General features: G+C 34.5%; 1 protein-coding gene across 1 annotated transcript in view; it reads left to right on the top strand.

The window, feature by feature from the left end:
- LOC114330079 (small subunit processome component 20 homolog) overlaps positions 1-17,663 on the top strand; it is a 107,008-nt gene that overhangs the window by 17,394 nt on the left and 71,951 nt on the right. Inside the window, exons 6-8 of the mRNA XM_050642607.1 lie at positions 8,324-8,637; positions 9,257-9,424; positions 12,519-12,794. Of these exons, the coding sequence (XP_050498564.1) occupies positions 8,324-8,637; positions 9,257-9,424; positions 12,519-12,794 (758 nt within the window). The remainder of the gene's footprint in view (positions 1-8,323; positions 8,638-9,256; positions 9,425-12,518; positions 12,795-17,663) is intronic.

Below are 17,663 nucleotides of genomic sequence, written 5' to 3'. Positions count from 1 at the left end.
GAGCAAAAATTGTAGCGAGATTGTTCTTTATTAATTTTTTTTTTAAATGCAACCAAACATTGCTTTTGGGTGGAGCCATTATTGTTCCTCGTTTTATTATTATTAACTACACACAAATTCAATAATAGGTACCTACGTAAAAACGAAATGTTGGGTTCCAACACCAGTAATATTGACATCTTGAGTTTTAGGGTTTTAGTAAATATGTACAATACAATTATCCAGATTTAGCCATACGGCTCACACTCCCTCTAAGGGGAAAATTGACTCATCCCAGATACCTACGGTATCAAAAGGATTGAGCTCTGGTGGGACTCTTTCCGTGTTATCGAGCCCTAGGTGACTTGGAATGCAAGTGTATCTCCCAGAAATTTTCGTACGCATCTGGCCGTCGCGAGTAGTACAGCTTTCTGCATGGTCTTATAAAGATGTTCATTCAGACCCAGCTTTTTTATGCTTCCGAGGAGGGTCTTCGGAATGACTCCAGTAGTAGAAATAATAATCGGTATCGTCTGGGTACTTTGCATTCTCCATTGTCTTCGTATTTGAATTTCTAGATCTCTGTATTTGGCGATCTTTTCAGTAAATTTACTACGTAGATTATTGTTGTTAGGTATCGCCACATCAATTAGTGTTGTTTGTCTTGTTAATTTATTAACTAGTACGAGATCTGGTCTATTATGTGCCACTGTTTGGTCTGTGAGCACAGTGCGGTCCCAGTATAGCTTGTAGTTGCCATCCTCAAGCATACTCTCAGGGACATATTGATAATACGGGAGATGGTCTGTTTGGAGAAGTCCCAGCTTGATAGCTATCTCTTGATGAAGGATTTTTCCCACTGCATCATGCCGTTCCTTGTATTCAGTTGCAGCAAATGCCTGGCAGCCCCCTGTAAGATGTTGGATTGTTTCTTGGGCTTGACATCCATATCGGCATCTGTCGTTTTGAACCTGAGGGTCTTTGATGATATATTTCAGGTAATTTCTGGTTGGTATAACCTGATCCTGAATGGCCAGTAATGACCCCTCCGTTTCAGGGAACATCTTTCCTGATGTCAACCAGTAGTTCGACGCTATATTGTCGACATAATCTTGGCTGACCTCATTGGGATGTCGCCCGTGCAGAGGTTTACCCATCCAGGCGCGCACTTTTTCGTCCTTAGTAAGGTGATTTATGCGCATTTCTGGTTCCCTCAGTTTGATCGGTGTTGTGTCATCTACTGCGCAGATAGCGCGATGTAGAGTAGATGTCTCAGCCTGCATCTGAAAATAAGTTCTTAAATTAGCAATTTGTTTATCTAATTGCTCACCTATATCCATAAGTCCTCTTCCTCCTAGATTCCGTGGTAATGTTGTTCTTTCTACTGCACTTTTAGGATGGTGTTTTTGTGCTTTTGTGAGGTGTGTTCGTACTTTTCGCTGTAGAGCTTCTATATCTGTTTTTGTCCACTTAACAATACCAAATGAGTAGCTAAGCGCTGAACATGCGTAGGTGTTTAGTGCCTTAAACAAATTTCTACTGTTAAGGTGTGAGCGAAGCAGCTGTTTTACCCTTCGTATAAACTCAGTAGTTATCTCTGTTTTCATTTGTTTATGGTCAATTTTCCGCGCTTGCTTTACTCCAAGATATTTATACATATCGTTTTCACCCATGGCCTCGATGTTCTGGCCATTTTGCATATCGAATCCTCCGGGCTGTACTTTTCCTCTGACTATATTTAAAATACGGCACTTGTCTAGCCCGAAGTGCATACTAATATCATTAGAAAAAGTTTCTACAGTTTTTAGCATCTCGTCGAGTTGGTTTCGAGTGGAAGCCATTAATTTCAAATCATCCATGTACAATAAATGATTAAGCTTCGCCACCACATTGTTGTTACTTTTAATGCTAAAACCTGCATCTGTGGAGTTCAATAGCTGAGATAGTGGGTTCATAGCTAGACAGAACCACAGAGGACTCAACGAATCTCCTTGAAACAGGCCCCTGCTGATTGCGATATTTTCAGTTTCGATGTTATTTTCACCAGGTATTTGAAGGTGAATTCTAGTTTTCCACTCTGTCATTATTCGCGGTGTGCAAGTACTTGGAAAGGGAAACGAGAAACGACCGTGCGCGAGTCGCGTAGAAATATTGCAACTATCTTAAATAATTCATATTGTCAATTGAAATTGTCAAATTGACGTATATTTCATACCTTCTGTCATTGACGCAGAAAAATTATATATTGCTCCACAATATTGATATGATATGCAATTATTTTATAAAGGTAAATTTAATTAATTGTATTTTGCTTGCAGTACTGCATTTTAATAACTAATTTTATTTACTACATACAATTGTTTACGTTTGCTAGACATAACCTGCATCTTATTTTTTCTTCTTTTTATTTTTTTGGACTATGGCCTTGACAATTATCCAGCAACCAGGACTAATATAATTGGCCAATATAATTAAAAGTGCGAATAAAAGTACAGAGCGTAGAAATAGAGGTCGCTTTGCCGAACTTGCACGGTCCCAATATGTTGTAAAAAGGTCACTATATTATCATCGACTTTATATATTCTCAATATATCTATAAGCCATTCATGCGGCACTGAATCAAAGGCCTTCTTGTAATCAATAAAAGCAGTAAATAGGTTCCTCTTTTTGGAATATGCTTGATTAGAAATGACCGAGTCGATGATAAGTTGTTCTTTGCAACCCATGGAACCCTTAGCGCATCCTTTCTGTTGAGGCTCTATGATATTGTTCAGAGCACAGTGTTGGTAGATACGCCGGGCTACACAGGATGTGACCAATTTATACAAAGTTGGAAGACAAGTAATTGGGCGGTATTTTGCTGGATCTTGGGTGTTATTTTGATCTTTCGGTATTAAATAAGTAGTTCCCTGAGTTAGGAATGATGGTATATCCTGCGGATTAGAAATAACATTATTAATTAGTGTCGATAAGCATTCATGAGCACTCCAAAACTTCTTGAGCCAAAAGTTTTGAACTCCGTCTGGTCCAGGAGATTTCCAGTTATGAAGCTCTTTGATGATATTTGAGACTTCTTCAGTGGTGAAGGGTTCGTAGAGAGTAGTGGTGTAGTGTTGGCAGTTCTGTGCCGTATCTTCTATCCATCCAGCATTGTTGTTAAGAGCAGCTGGTGTGGAAAGTTGATTTCCCCAAAACTCATGAATTTCTTCTTGGCTTGGATAAGACTTATCGAGATTTTCTACGGTGGAATTGAGTTTTCGATAGAACGCCTTCTCAGCAGTCTCAAAAAGGGCATTGTCGGATTTTCGGTTGTTACTCACTTTGTACCTTCTTAGTCGTCCTGAATAAACTGAGAGTCTTTGTTTTAATGTATCCAGGCACTGTTGGGCTATGTTGTTTTCTGGATCGTATCTTGAGTGTCTTGCAGTATTCCGTATTATTTCTTCAGCTCTCCTGATGACTCTTGTACTTCTTACACCTCGTATATATTCTGTGACTTGACCAATATCCCTACGCAGCAATTCAATCTTTCCGAGCAGTCTTTTTTCCCAGGGTGCAATTCTGCTACCAGTCCTTCCGTTATTAGTACCCTGTCGTGTTCTGATCTTAATGCCCATTACATTAGCAATTGCTGTTGCTGCACAGTAGATTAGCATGTGCAGATACTCTAATGTGTGGGCTTCTACGACATAATTGGGTAGGATTTCAGTGTTCACAATTTGTAACAGCACACCTAGTCTCTTACAAGAGTTTATTCGTGGTAGCGGTGGTCTGCTAAGTGGGTTTGTTCCATTAAACTCTTGTACAGCACATGCCATTTCGCTTACTAGGTTATCATGTAGCTCGTTATTTTCCTGCTCTGTATTGTCAGGTTGAGTTTCTTGTATGGCAAGCTCAGGAATCTGCTCATGCACTTCATTTGGGACTTGATCTTCAATTACAACATCGTTATGAATCTCCCGTTCGACTTCGCTTCTGATGATATTGCGTCTAGTCTCTGGGATAAGGTTGTTTCTTATAATTACCCGGTATTGGTCTGATACTCGTTGCTCCGATACTTGAATATCTGGGTACGTCCTGCAAAATTCGGCATACAGCTGTTGTCGGTAGCCGATTGTTTCTTGACCGAGGTTTGTCACCTTGTAGTAGAAGCGCAAAATGTTCTCATTGATGGACACAGTCCATTTCATGCGCTGCCTCGGTCGTCCCGCTTGAGTGAGCGCCGGCTGATGATCCAGCGCAGCACCTTCGGCGGGTGGAGCTCTTGTTGTTGTTTGGCTCGCTTGTGGTTGTGGTTGTGGTTGGGCTGTAGCTGATTGTATGACAGGGGCCCGCCTCCTCAACACCCTGCCACCGACGTCCCGCATGCTGTCACGTCCAGCGCCGGCTCCAGACGTGCCCTGGCGATCCCCAGGCAGCGATCCTAAACATAAACGATAATTCTCCATATTAATGGGTGTGCATTTTATACCTACTGCCAGGTGTCAGTTTTTGTTCCACGGCAAGTATCCCTGCTACTCTCTGGTTATTGGCGCTACGAATACCCAGAAAGCATCCCCCATTCGCAGGGGGCCGCGCCTGATAGAAGAACTGACAAAAAACTCCCACAGGTACAATACAATTATTATTATAAAACTTTATAGAACGTACTGCGTGAACGTGACAAATGTTAAATTTGAAATCGTTTTATTAGGGTTTACATAACGTGCGATCTTGAAAAACATTGTTAAAAGTTAAAAAATATTTTATGGTACTACCTGAAACTTGGAAAACAAGTTAAGGGTAGGTATACGAGATTCAAATTAAATAATACTGGTCGAAAATCTTGATTAAGATATTTCTTTAGTGTAGTAGAATATTTCTTTAGTACCTATAGTATACTTAGCGTCTCAAAAAAGTAAGAATATAATTTATATTATAAGATTTTATTATAATTTTATATCTTGCCAATATGGTATATTAACCCTGTGTGGGCGATACATTGAATCCCAAATATCGATATATTTTCCGATATGTCGAAAGTTGAATATCGATATAAAAATATCGATAAAATTTTAAAATATCTCGATATATTTAATTGATCGATACATCGTTGCCATCCCTGCTCCCTGGCCGTGACAGGTTGCCAAGTCCTGCTGAAACCATTGTTGATTTTAAGCTTTGATCGTTTTCGCGACCTTTTCCGTATGACCGAAAATAGTACTCCACGATAACAATTTTTTCTGCAAAATTGAGAACCATCCTGAAACACCTAAAATTAACACGACATTCACATACGTTAAACAACGTTCGGAAACCACCCAGTACGTTACGGCGCATGCCACATACAAATTTGTGGCATACGCATTTGAGTACTGTTTATTTTGCCACATACCATAGTATATTACGAGATAAGCCAAGTACAAAGAATTCGAAAAAGTTACGTAAGAATAACAGTACACAACATGCAATCGAATACAAAAGAATAAGAAGATAGAAATATGCGGTTTTCGCTGAAATGTTTTATTTTAGTAAAAGTTTTGTCTAAATGGTTTCAATTTTTTATATCGCTTTCAAATACAAAAACAAAAATGGCGGATTTTTGAAAAAAACGTTTTTGACTTTTTTTAAATGGAACACCCAGTATATTTTTTTGTAAATTGAAAGAAAGGTAATTCATATATCCAGCGATATAAAGTTTTTCAAAATCGGTTGTCAAATCACTGAGTAATTAATTTTTAAAATGAGAGATGCAACGTGGATATCACATACCTAAATAACAAAACTAAGCAAATTGATATTATGTTATGTGATTTCCACATTGCATCTCTCATTTTAAAAATTAATTGCTCACTCATTTGACAACCGATTTTAAAAATTTTTATATCTCTGGATAGGTAAATGACCATTTTTTAAACGCTTTTCTTTAGTTCAATAGTCTGCGTCAAATCTTTAGACGTTAATTTGACTGACTTTTCTTCAATGCAAATGAATGAAAATTTCCAGACATTTGCATTCGCGGGAACAATACACGAATAGTCAATGAAAAGTTTTTTTATGTTTATTAATTGTTTAAATAAAAAAAAAAAACGATTTTAATGGAAAATGCTTAAATTCTCTTGTTTTTTACAATGTGGAAACTTGAAACTTTTACTGATTGTATCTAATGATATGAACTGTACATAATTTCACTTTTTACGTTAATTGTTTACGTTATGCTTCATAAATAAACAATAAAGTTTCAAATTTTGAACGCTCATATATTTATTTATATATAAATCGGCGTTTATTCGTATCAAATTTCAATACGATACGAAACAAAACTTTAACCAAAACTCAAATTGAAAAAATTCGTGTTTTTATCGTAGTCTTGGAAAAACCACCGGTAGATACGTTTTGTGCTACAATTAACATTATAATTCGTTTTGTCGTATTAATTTATTAAACGCTTTTCTTTAGTTCAATCGTTTGGATCAAATCTTTGGACGTTAATTTGACTGCCTTTTCTTCAATGCAAATGACTAAAAATTTGCAGACATATGCATTCGCGGGAACAATACATGAATAGTCAATAAACTATTTTTTTGTTTATTAATTGTTTAATTAAAAAAACGATTTTAACGGAAAATGCTTAAATTCTCTTGTTTTTTACAATGAATAAACTTGAAACTTTTACAGATTGTAGCTAATTATATGAACTATACAAAATTTCACTTTGTACGTTAATTTTTTACGTTATGCTTCATAAATAAACAATAATGTTCCAAATTTTTTGCCTATTCCGACTACTTTTCATGTTTGTACATCATATGTTTTATACATATTTTAGTAAACATGACGATATATTTTAATGTTTGAAAAGTGTAAGACTAAAAAGTAAAAAATAAAAAAATATGAAAAAATATTTTTAAGAAACGCTTTTCTTTAGTTACGAGTGACTAAAATTAAACATATTATAAAAAAATCAACTAAAAAGCAAAAAATAAAAAAAATGAAAAAATCTAACACATTCGTTAAAGAAAAGCTTGGTGCGAAAACCGGTTATTCGATGAAGACGCACCACGCTTTTCTTTGACAAATGTGTTAGATTTTTCAATTTTTTTTAGTTTTTGCTTTTTAGTTGATTTTTTTATAATATGTTTAATTTTAGTCACTCGTAACTAAAGAAAAGCGTTTCTTAAAAATATTTTTTTCATATTTTTTTATTCAAGTTACAGAAAAATATACTGTATGTTTTAATAAAAAAAGTCAACAACGTTTTTTTTTTCAAAAATCCGCCATTTTTTATTTGAAAGCGATATAAAAAATGGTCATTTACCTAAAATCTTGAAAAAACGGTCATTTACCTATCCAGCGATATAAAATTTTTTAAAATCGGTTGTCAAATGAGTGAGCAGTTAATTTTTAAAATGAGAGATGCAATGTGGAAGTTACATAACATAATATCAATTTGCTTAGTTATGTTATTTAGGTATGTGATATCCATGTTGCACCTCTCATTTTAAAAATTAATTACTCAGTGATTTGACAACCGATTTTAAAAAACTTTATATCGCCGGATATGCAAATGACCTTTCTTTCAATTTACAAAAAAATATACTGGGTGCTCCATAAAAAAAAGTCAACAACGTTTTTTTTCAAAAATCCGCCATTTTTGTTTTCGTACTTGAAAGCGATATAAAAAATTCAATCCATTCAGTCAAAACTTTTACTAAAATAATACATTTCAGCGAAAACCGCATATTTCTATCTTGAGCCGTTTAGAAGTTATAGGTAGTTAAAATGGGGGAAAATATAAGTGGACACCCGGTATTATATAACTATACATCCTAATAAATGCAATTCAAATGTAAAATTAGAAATAAATTACACATTCAATTAAACAGCACTAAATGATGCACAATAATAGTTATATTACTAAAGTTACTTTTGTAAGCGAAATATTGGTTAAATATACGAGGGGAAACAAAACTAGCGAAAAGTATGTTGATATTTCCACAATATTTTTATATAAAGTTGAGAAACGGCAACATATAATTTTATTTTTTTTTTGTAAACAAACCCTTTTTTTGTTTAACTCGTTCGCTGCCGTTTCGGTCAATATGACCGAGAAATTTTTTTTTCATTTTCATGCCAGAGACACATTTCTATGAGTTTCTTAATGTGGGTTACGTAAATTTATTTCATTAGACTTCATTATCCGTGGAAATCCATTTCTGCGCAGCTTGGTCTAAAGAACGAAAAGTTTTTCCCATCTGCGATATACCACTTGGCCTGAACGTAAAAAACCATACAAAAACACTCTGGCAGTGAACGAGTTAAATATTTATAAAACTAATTCATTATATATTTTAAATTATTTTAGCTTCTATGGGAACCAGTCATCAAAATTATTACATCGTACGCCAACGGAATGGAAATAAATACCTTCTGGGAGATCTTTGGAGAAGAATTAAAACTTGCTCCTCAATTGATATCGTCCCCTCCAGAACTTGCTGTGGACCTACTCCAGAGTTCTTGTGCCACTTTAGGGGATTTTTACGAGGAAGTGCAAACGTTTAAATCAAAACCTGATTTTAATAATTACAGACTTTTGATATGGAAGGCTTTGGTATCTTTTGCTAATGTTGCCGAAGCAAAAACTAGAGATGTCTCACAGTTACTTTTGACGTTTGTATCGTAAGTATAAGTATATCTTTATTTTATATAAGTGGAGCTCTTTTTCCGCGAATATATTTCATAAATATGTTACCAATATATCATAATACCAAAACAATTTTATGTAGATGTCATTATTTGAGGCCATTTATGCTTGTTCGGATGTTGGATGTCAGGGGAAACCTTAGAATTAATTAAAATCTAAAATGTATCACCAATTTTTCGGGCAGTTCTGTTTGGACGATTACTAGATTTCAGTCGGTGGTACTCTTTTATGATGTGTGGTATATCTTTATGGTAATTGGTAATTGTACGTTGGCTATAATTTTCTGGTACTCACTACTTACGCCGTTCTGCAGTACGGCGAAGATCTGGTGGTTGATTTTATTGTTGCACTTATTATTCTTATGGTTTGATTAAGTTAGACATCGATTTTGTTTGTATTTGCACTATTTAGCCTTATTCTTACTGGTGCACAATATTCTGCCACTGAAAAAACCAAAGCTAAAGCAGAGTTCCGAGGTGTATCTGCAGAAGCAGATAATGATTAAATTAGTGACCTGCTTTTTTGGCTTACTATAATAAGGACAGTATGATTTATTTAAATATTTTACCTTTCTTACGTGTAATTTATTTTTAGTACAGAGTATATGGTGGCCAGTTCAGATTCCGTGCCTTCTCAAAGCATTAAACAAAATGTTCAGACAGATACCCTTGATGAAAGTAGTGCTGATAAGGATGATACAGAAGATTCCGAAGGACCCCAAACCAAGAAAGGCAGTCGTAAAAAAGGCAAAATATTGATAAAGTAAGTATAGTATTTAATATTTGAGTAAATGTAACAGTTTTCCATACAATTTAAGTATGTATGTGTTATTGATTAAGTATTCAATTACACCTGACCACGACCGCGCCATGTTTCCAAATCTTCTTGATTTTTTTTTATAATGGCTTTGGCTTAGCCAATTAGCCAGACTATTTGTTTTTTGTAATTTGTATTGCGTTAAAGAAAGGTTAAGATAGACAAAATGCCTTCACTCCAGAATTATTTTTTTTACGTTCTATGTGTTTAAAAAATAAGAGAGCGCAAAATTAACCCACCACCCCTTCCCTCCACCACTTGAAATGTCATTTTCTTGTTTTATTTTTTTTAAGTGGGATGCAATCAATTTAAAAAATTCAAAAATTCACACGCATTGTTAAGGCTTTTACAAAATCCATTTTATCAAAAACTATATTTTTGATTTTTTTCAGATTTTTCTGTAAGGCTACCTTTAAGAAGCCAAAAAACTGGTTTTTACAAAAACCCAAAAAGTGGCTTTTTAGGGGGGTTTGGGGATTTCTGCATTTTATAGACTTCGAAATACACTGCGCGGCATAGAAAACGGGCACCCTAAAAAATGGGTAATTTTTGAGGTCGCGTATCTCCTAAACCTGTTGTCCGATTTAAGTGATTGTTTAAATATGTTATAGCCTTATTCTTTGTCAATATCGCTGTAATAATATTTTTGCTAAACAGGTAAATTTTCATTGTATGCCGGGTGTACGAATCAAACTGTGTTTTTTTCTCAAAGTTCGCAACACCCTGTGGAATAACCTAGCATTTATAAAATACTGAAACTAAAACCCAAATATAGCCTTGGTTTTCTTAACATTCTCTATTTTGATTCATTCGCTTATGTTGGATAATACAAAAGTTATGTACTTTACCAACTAGTCATGTTCTTCATCAGTATAGGTTGTTTGTAAATAAGTGCGACAAACTTTAAGGGGCAATTCTGCATGATAGAATAATGACCGTTTGTTTTATAAACTTATGTCCGCAAATGCTTTCTTTATAAGATACGGGATGTTGATTTTTTTTACAAACTGACGATTTATTTTATTGCCCTAAAACCGGTTGAGATATGCAAATGAAATTTGGTAGGTTTTAAAAGATAGTTATTGCGAATTTTTTGACTTGCTACTAAGAATTTCATATTCACTATTGGCGTGCATACTGTTAATATGACCGATCATATTAGCTGTATGCACGCCAATGGTGAATATAAAATTTTTAATTGTATGTCAAAAAATTCGCAATAACTATCTGTTAAAACCTACCAAATTTCATTTGCATATCTCAACCGGTTTTTGGCAATAAAGTAAATCGTCAGTTTGTAAAAAAATATTCAACATCCCGTATCTCGGAAACGAAGCATTTGCGGACATACGATTATAAAGCAAACTGTCATTATTTTTTAATGCAGAACTACCCCTTAAAGTTTCTCACACTTGTTTAGAAACACTCTGTACTGAAAAAGAACATGGCTAGTTGTTAAAGTGCATAACTTTTGTATTATCGAACGTAAGCGAATGAATCAAAAAACAGAATGTTAAGAAAACCTAAGGCTATAGTTGGGTTTTAATTTCAGTATTTTGTAAATGCTAGGTTATTCCACAGGGTGTTGCGAACTTTCAGAAAAAAAAACACAGTTTGATTCGTACACCCGGCATACAATGAAAATTTACCTGTTTAGCAAAAATATTATTACAGGGATATTGACAAAGAATAAGGCTATAACATATTCAAACAGCTATAACATATTCAAACAATCACTTAAATCGGACAACAGGTTTAGGAGATACGCGACCTCAAAAATTACCCATTTTTTAGGGTGCCCGTTTTCTATGACGCGCAGTTTAGATCAAATCAAGGTTTTTAATAGGTTATTTATAATTTGAAGTTACTCAGTCCTTTGGGACATTCAAAAATTGGTCAAAAAACGTTCACACTCCCAAAAAACCCCTACGTTTTTGTGGGTGAAAAATAAAACGAAATAGTGACGTTTTTGGCGACAGGGGGAGGGGAAGGTGGGTTAAAATTGCGCGGTCTTTTTTTTATTCATATAGAACGTAAAAAAATGAAAAATTGAATTCTGGGTGTAAGGGCATTTTGTCTATGTTTAAGGGGGCTACCCTTTAAAAATTATTATTACTTACTGTATACTTTTGTATGAAGTTGTATAATCTAATGCAATTTAAATATATGCTTCTTTTCATGAGCATTTTTCAGTGCGTCACAAATGATAGAAAAAAAGGTAAGTCCGTGATAATACACATTTATGACATTTATTCTTTTTTTTTATTGTTACAAACGCCATCTGTTTATTTCAAACTATAAACACTAAGCATTTTTGTTGAACAGAATTTGAAACATTAAGAGTGATCGCCCAGTGGCTATAACTCTATTGGTTGAATGTTTCTGGATATACATTGGTATGACTTATTTGTTATGACTTATTTGTATGACTTATAGTTTCTCGCACTTGTTTAGAAACACCCTGTACTGAAAAAGAACATGGCTAGTTGTTAAAGTGCATAACTTTTGTATTATCGAACGTAAGCGAATGAATCAAAAAACAGAATGTTAAGAAAACCTAAGGCTATAGTTGGGTTTTAATTTCAGTATTTTGTAAATGCTAGGTTATTCCACAGGGTGTTGCGAACTTTCAGAAAGAACTTTCATAAGACATTTATTCTAACATGACATTTTAGTTAAATCTGACAGCTGTCACATTTTATTTGCAATTTGGCATAAGAACAAATCAATTGAGTTTATTGCATTTATAAAATGGTATTTTCTTTGATTTGTATAGTCTTATAAATTGTACAGATTGTATTCGTAGATATATTATGTAATTAGTAAATAATTTTTTTTCGATTATAGCGCCATCTATTGACTACTAGAATAAATGTTATAAATGTCACCGACGAAATGTAATCACCGACGTGCGTTTTTTTCTGTCACATATAATTTAATGCGTTAGAAAGAAATCGAAAAACTGTGACGCATCATGAGAAAAAGATTAGATAAGGTGTTTCTTGTGAATTAAAATCAACTCGCTTTTTTCTTATTTTAGAACGTTATTGCAAAAATTAAACGTTTTTGCGCAATTCAAAAGCCCTTTGTCGATGTACAGAGAACCGGAACTTGCGAAGCTCTATTTCGATTTGCTTCAAAACAAAGATTCTGGAATTCAAAAAGCTGCGCTGGATTGTATTTTTACCTACAAACACAAATATTTAACTCCGTATAAAGAAAATCTCTATAACATGATCGATGATAAGAACTTCAAAAACGAAATGACTACATTCAGTGTAGATAAAGACAGCAATTTGGTTCTGGCTGAACATCGGTAAGTAAATATTTAATCTTTTTATATAGAGCCATAAAAACAAAACCGAAAGTACCGTGCCCAAATTTTAGGCGTGGGTAGTTTCCATGACAATTTGCCGATATTGTTCTCGATCGTGCGCGGCATGTACCAATGCATCTGCTGATAAACCAGTCAGTCCATTGACGAAGGTTTTGGTGCCGTGAATATTTCTTCCTACCAATTCCCCTTTTCCCCTCGATCCTTCCTTTGGGTATTAACTGCAGTATCTGCTATCTCCCATTTTATGCCCCAGTTATTCAAGTTTTCTCTTTTGAATCATCTTCGCCGCGTCACCTTCGCCTTGACCTATTCTTTTTAAGACTTTTATGTTTGAAGTGCGTTGAACCCGTCATATTTTGAGCATTCTACGATATGACCACATCTCGAAGGCTTCTAATTTGTTAATTATGCTTCTAATATTAAAGTTTTTTCTTTTTAATCATTTTCACGTCACCTTCACTATTCTTTTTAATTTATGTGTGAAATGCGTTGAACCCATGATATTTTGTGTGAGCATTCTACGATATGATTACATCTCGAAGGCTTCTAATTTGTCCATCATATTAACCTTCATGATCCAAGTTTTACATCCATGTAGTAATACAGGATGCACATAACATTTTAGGAACTTGATTCTTTGTTGTAATTTCTTTAACTGAAATAACTGCATTGGAAAATACGGAAACAACCGCAAGAAAAGGGAAAACGAGCACACAAGAAGATAAGATAAAGTTAGACAATAAGAAACGGAAGAGAATAAATAACGGAACAATAAAAATTGGATCTTGGAACGTGAGGACACTACTAGAATCAGGAAAAATGCAGGAAATGGCAAATGAGCTACAAAGATACAAAGTAGATATTGCTGGATTACAGGAAGTCAGATGGGGAGGACAAGGCAAAATAGAAAAAAGTGATTATACAATATGGTATGCAGAAAAGGATAAACAAGGGCGAGGAGGGACAGCATTTTACATCTGAGGAAAATTAAGAAAGGAAGTCTTAGAATTTAAAGCAGTCGATGACAGAATATCATATATAAGAATAGATTATAAGCGGCAAAAACTATAATTAACGTTTATGCACCCACCGAAAATAGTGATGAAATAACCAAACAAGACTTTTACGAGAAATTGGAAGAGACAGGTGATCAAGTGCCAAAACAGGATATACTAATTATCCTAGGGGATTTTAATGCACAGGTTGGAAGAGAAATTTATAATCAAGAAGTGGCAGGCACACATACATTACATGACAAAACCAATGACAACGGGGATAGATTATGTGGCATAGCAGCCCCACTAGAAATGGAAATAAGTAGCACCAAATATCAGCATAAAGATGTACACAAAATAACATGGTTAAGACCTGGAACTAATACCGGAAACCAAATCGATCACATTCTGATCAAGAAAAAACAAGCGAAGTCAATAAATGATGTACGATCATATAGAGGAGCGAACATAGACTCCGACCCCTTCCTGGTGATTGCAAAATGCAAAATTAAGGCAAAAACAAAAGGAACAAGAGTAGCGAAAAAGAAATGAAACATACAAAAACTGGAGGAGGATGAAATAAAAGATATATACAAAGAATAACTTAAAAGAGGAATACAACACGAAGAACAAGAAATATAAGAACAATGGAAACGAATTAAACAAGCCATAGAAAAGGCAGGGGGTACAGAAATTGGCACAATAAGAAACATCAGAAGAAATGAATGGTTTGACCAGGAATGTAGAGAACAAATAGAAAGAAAGAATAAAGCCAGATTGAAATGGATAAACTCTGGAACAGCAGAAGATATGGAAACATATAGGAGAGCAAGGACAATAGCAAAGCAAACATGTAAAATGAAAAAGAAAAGAAAATTAGAAGAAATAATGATGGACATCGAAAGAGAAAACATGAGAAATAATACTAAACCACTATATAATTACTTAAAATTGGGAAAAAAATCAAAACCGATGGTAGCCATAGAAGAAGACATTTGGATAAGACATTTCGAGGAATTATATAAATCAACAGGTGAGATGACACAGGAAAGGGACATAATAAGGATAAGACAGGACGCGGAGGAATACAAGGAACCTATATACGAAGAAGTAGCAGAAAGTATCAAGAAGATCAAGAACAGAAAAGCAGCGGGTTATGACAACATAAACGGAGAACTCATCAAATATGGTGGAGAAGCTCTAACTAGAAAATACATGAATTAATTGTAACGATTTGGAAAGAGGAAAGAATGCCAGAAGACTGGAAAACGGGAATAATTATAACGATACCCAAAAATGGAGACCAAAAAATATGCAAAAACTATAGAGGAATCACCTTGCTAAATGTGACATATAAGGTCATGACGGGAATAATAAAGAACAGACTAGCAGAGCATACCGAAAAAATCATAGGAAATTACCAATATGGATTCAGAAAAGAAAAATCGACGATAGACGCTATTCACATAATAAGACAAATCATGGAAATAGCATATGAACGTAACATGGAAATGCATATGCTTTTTGTGGATTTTAAACAGACCTTCGACAAACTAAAAAGAGGAGAACTAATAGAAGATCTAACACGCATAAAAATACCAGGAAATTTAATACAGTTAATAAAAATGACAATGAAAGAGGCACAAGCAGTAATATATTTAGGTCAAAAGACAACAGAGAAGATTAGGGTCCAAAACGGAGTCAGACAAGGGGATGCCCTGTCAACTGAGTTATTCATTACAGCTCTAGATTGTGCAATAAAAGAAGCAACAAATAACGGAATAATTAATAAAAATGCATTACAAATAGTAGGTTATGCAGATGATATCGTTATAATAGCCCGGGACAAAAGATCATTAGTAAAGGCATTCTCTGAAATAGAAAAAGGGGCAAAAAGAAGAGGACTAGATATAAATATGGAAAAAACAAAGTACATGAACGCAAGCAGATTCAAGAAAACAAGACTAACACAAATGATAATAGATAATTACAGATTTGAGGAAGTAGATACATTCAAATACTTGGGAACGACGATTAGTAGAGATAATGAAAGAATAGACCTGAAACAGAAACTACAAGCAGGAAATAGAGCTTATCACAAAAATAAAAAATAATAAAAGATAAAAAATTAAGCAGAAATACAAAGATGCAAATATATAAGACTACCATAAGGCCAGTGGTAATGTATGCCATAGAAACCAACACCCTAACGTTAAAAGAAGAAGAACAGCTGAAAGTATTTGAAAGAAAAATAATGCGCAACATTCTGGGATCAAAAGTAATAAATGAAAACGAAAGAAGACCCTGGATGAACCACGAAATAGAACAATGGATGGAAGGAGAAAACATACTGAAAGAAGCAAAAGCACGAAGAATAAGGTGGTATGGTCATATAAGTAGAAAAAGTGAAGATGATCCCATTAAAGTTATTACCAACTGGATACCCCCTGAGACAAGAGCACGAGGCAGACCAAAAGCAAGATGGAAACAGCAAGTCGAAAACGACTTAAGAGTTATGGGAATTCGAAACTGGAAAAAAAAGACTGAGAACCGAAATGAGTAGAGAAAAGTAGTGATGGAAACGAAGACACACCAGAAGCTTTGAGGAGACAGATTAGAAGAAAAGTGGACTGATCCTCCATGTCTTAACGGATCATCAAAGTGAAAAACAGCTATAACTTCCACGGGAGTGTACAGCTTATATACATACATACATTCTACGATATGATTACATCTCGAAGGCTTCTAATTTGTTCATCATATTAACCTTCATGATCCAAGTTTTACATCCATGTAGTAATACAGGATGCACATAACATTTTAGGAACTTGACTCTTAGTTGTAATTTCAGCTGAGAATATGTAAGTTTACATTATAGAATAGTTGCATAAGGCCAACGTCTTGTTTACTAATCATAAGTAACTTTGTATTTGCTGTATTTATGCCAATTCCGTTATTGGAGCATGCTCTAGTGACTGGATCTATAAGGAATTGAAGATCTTGGATATTTTCTGCCATGATCGCTTTGCCATCTGCGAATCTAATGTTGTTTATAGTTTCTCCTTCAATTCGAACTCCACATTAGGGTGGTGCGAAAAAAGTCAAGTTGATAATTCCGTATCGCTATAATGTGGAAAAGTTGCGATTGGTAATTACAAGAAAAAAAAAAAAAAGAATTATTCAAATCGGACTTTATCTTCCGATCCCGCAAAGGACCTAAAAATTATGAAAAAAAAATTAAATTTTGCCTTTTTATTTATCGCTATAGTAAAATTTATTTAGTTTGCATAGTTGAGTGATAAAAAAAACCGATCCCGCAAGGTCAATCAAAATCTATAAAAATTTGAAATTTTTTATGATTTTCATAAATTAAAAAGCATTTAGTTAACTCACAACGAGGAGGTGATTGCACTTCTGGCTCCACCCACACCCTTCTCTCCAACCAACTGATGAGTGTGTGTTTTTTACATCATTTACATATTATGTACATTTCTTTTTCATCGGTTTGTGTCCAGCTTTTAAATGCCAACTTTGTATTGTGATTTAATGGTAAAATCTGGCAGCATGGACCTTGATTTAAGTGTTGCCCAGATGAATCCATCTCTTTATTGGGGCCCATATACATTAGACATTAGACGATGCTTCCGTGATTAACTTTATGCACCGCTCGACAGCTTGTGTGTGGCAGGGATAGTTTTGTACATTCCTGTCTGGCATGTCGCCTGATGTAATGCAGGAACTTATATCTTCATTTGAAACTCTTCGAAGAACTGGTGGAGAAGATAGTTTTGTAACAGATGTAGTCCTGTGCTTGAAAAATTAAAGTAGGATGCAATTTCTAATACTTTTGCCC

This window comes from Diabrotica virgifera, chromosome 2, assembly GCF_917563875.1.
Source record: "Diabrotica virgifera virgifera chromosome 2, PGI_DIABVI_V3a".
Lineage (NCBI taxonomy): Eukaryota > Metazoa > Arthropoda > Insecta > Coleoptera > Chrysomelidae > Diabrotica > Diabrotica virgifera.
This window is presented reverse-complemented; position numbering and strand designations above follow the sequence as displayed.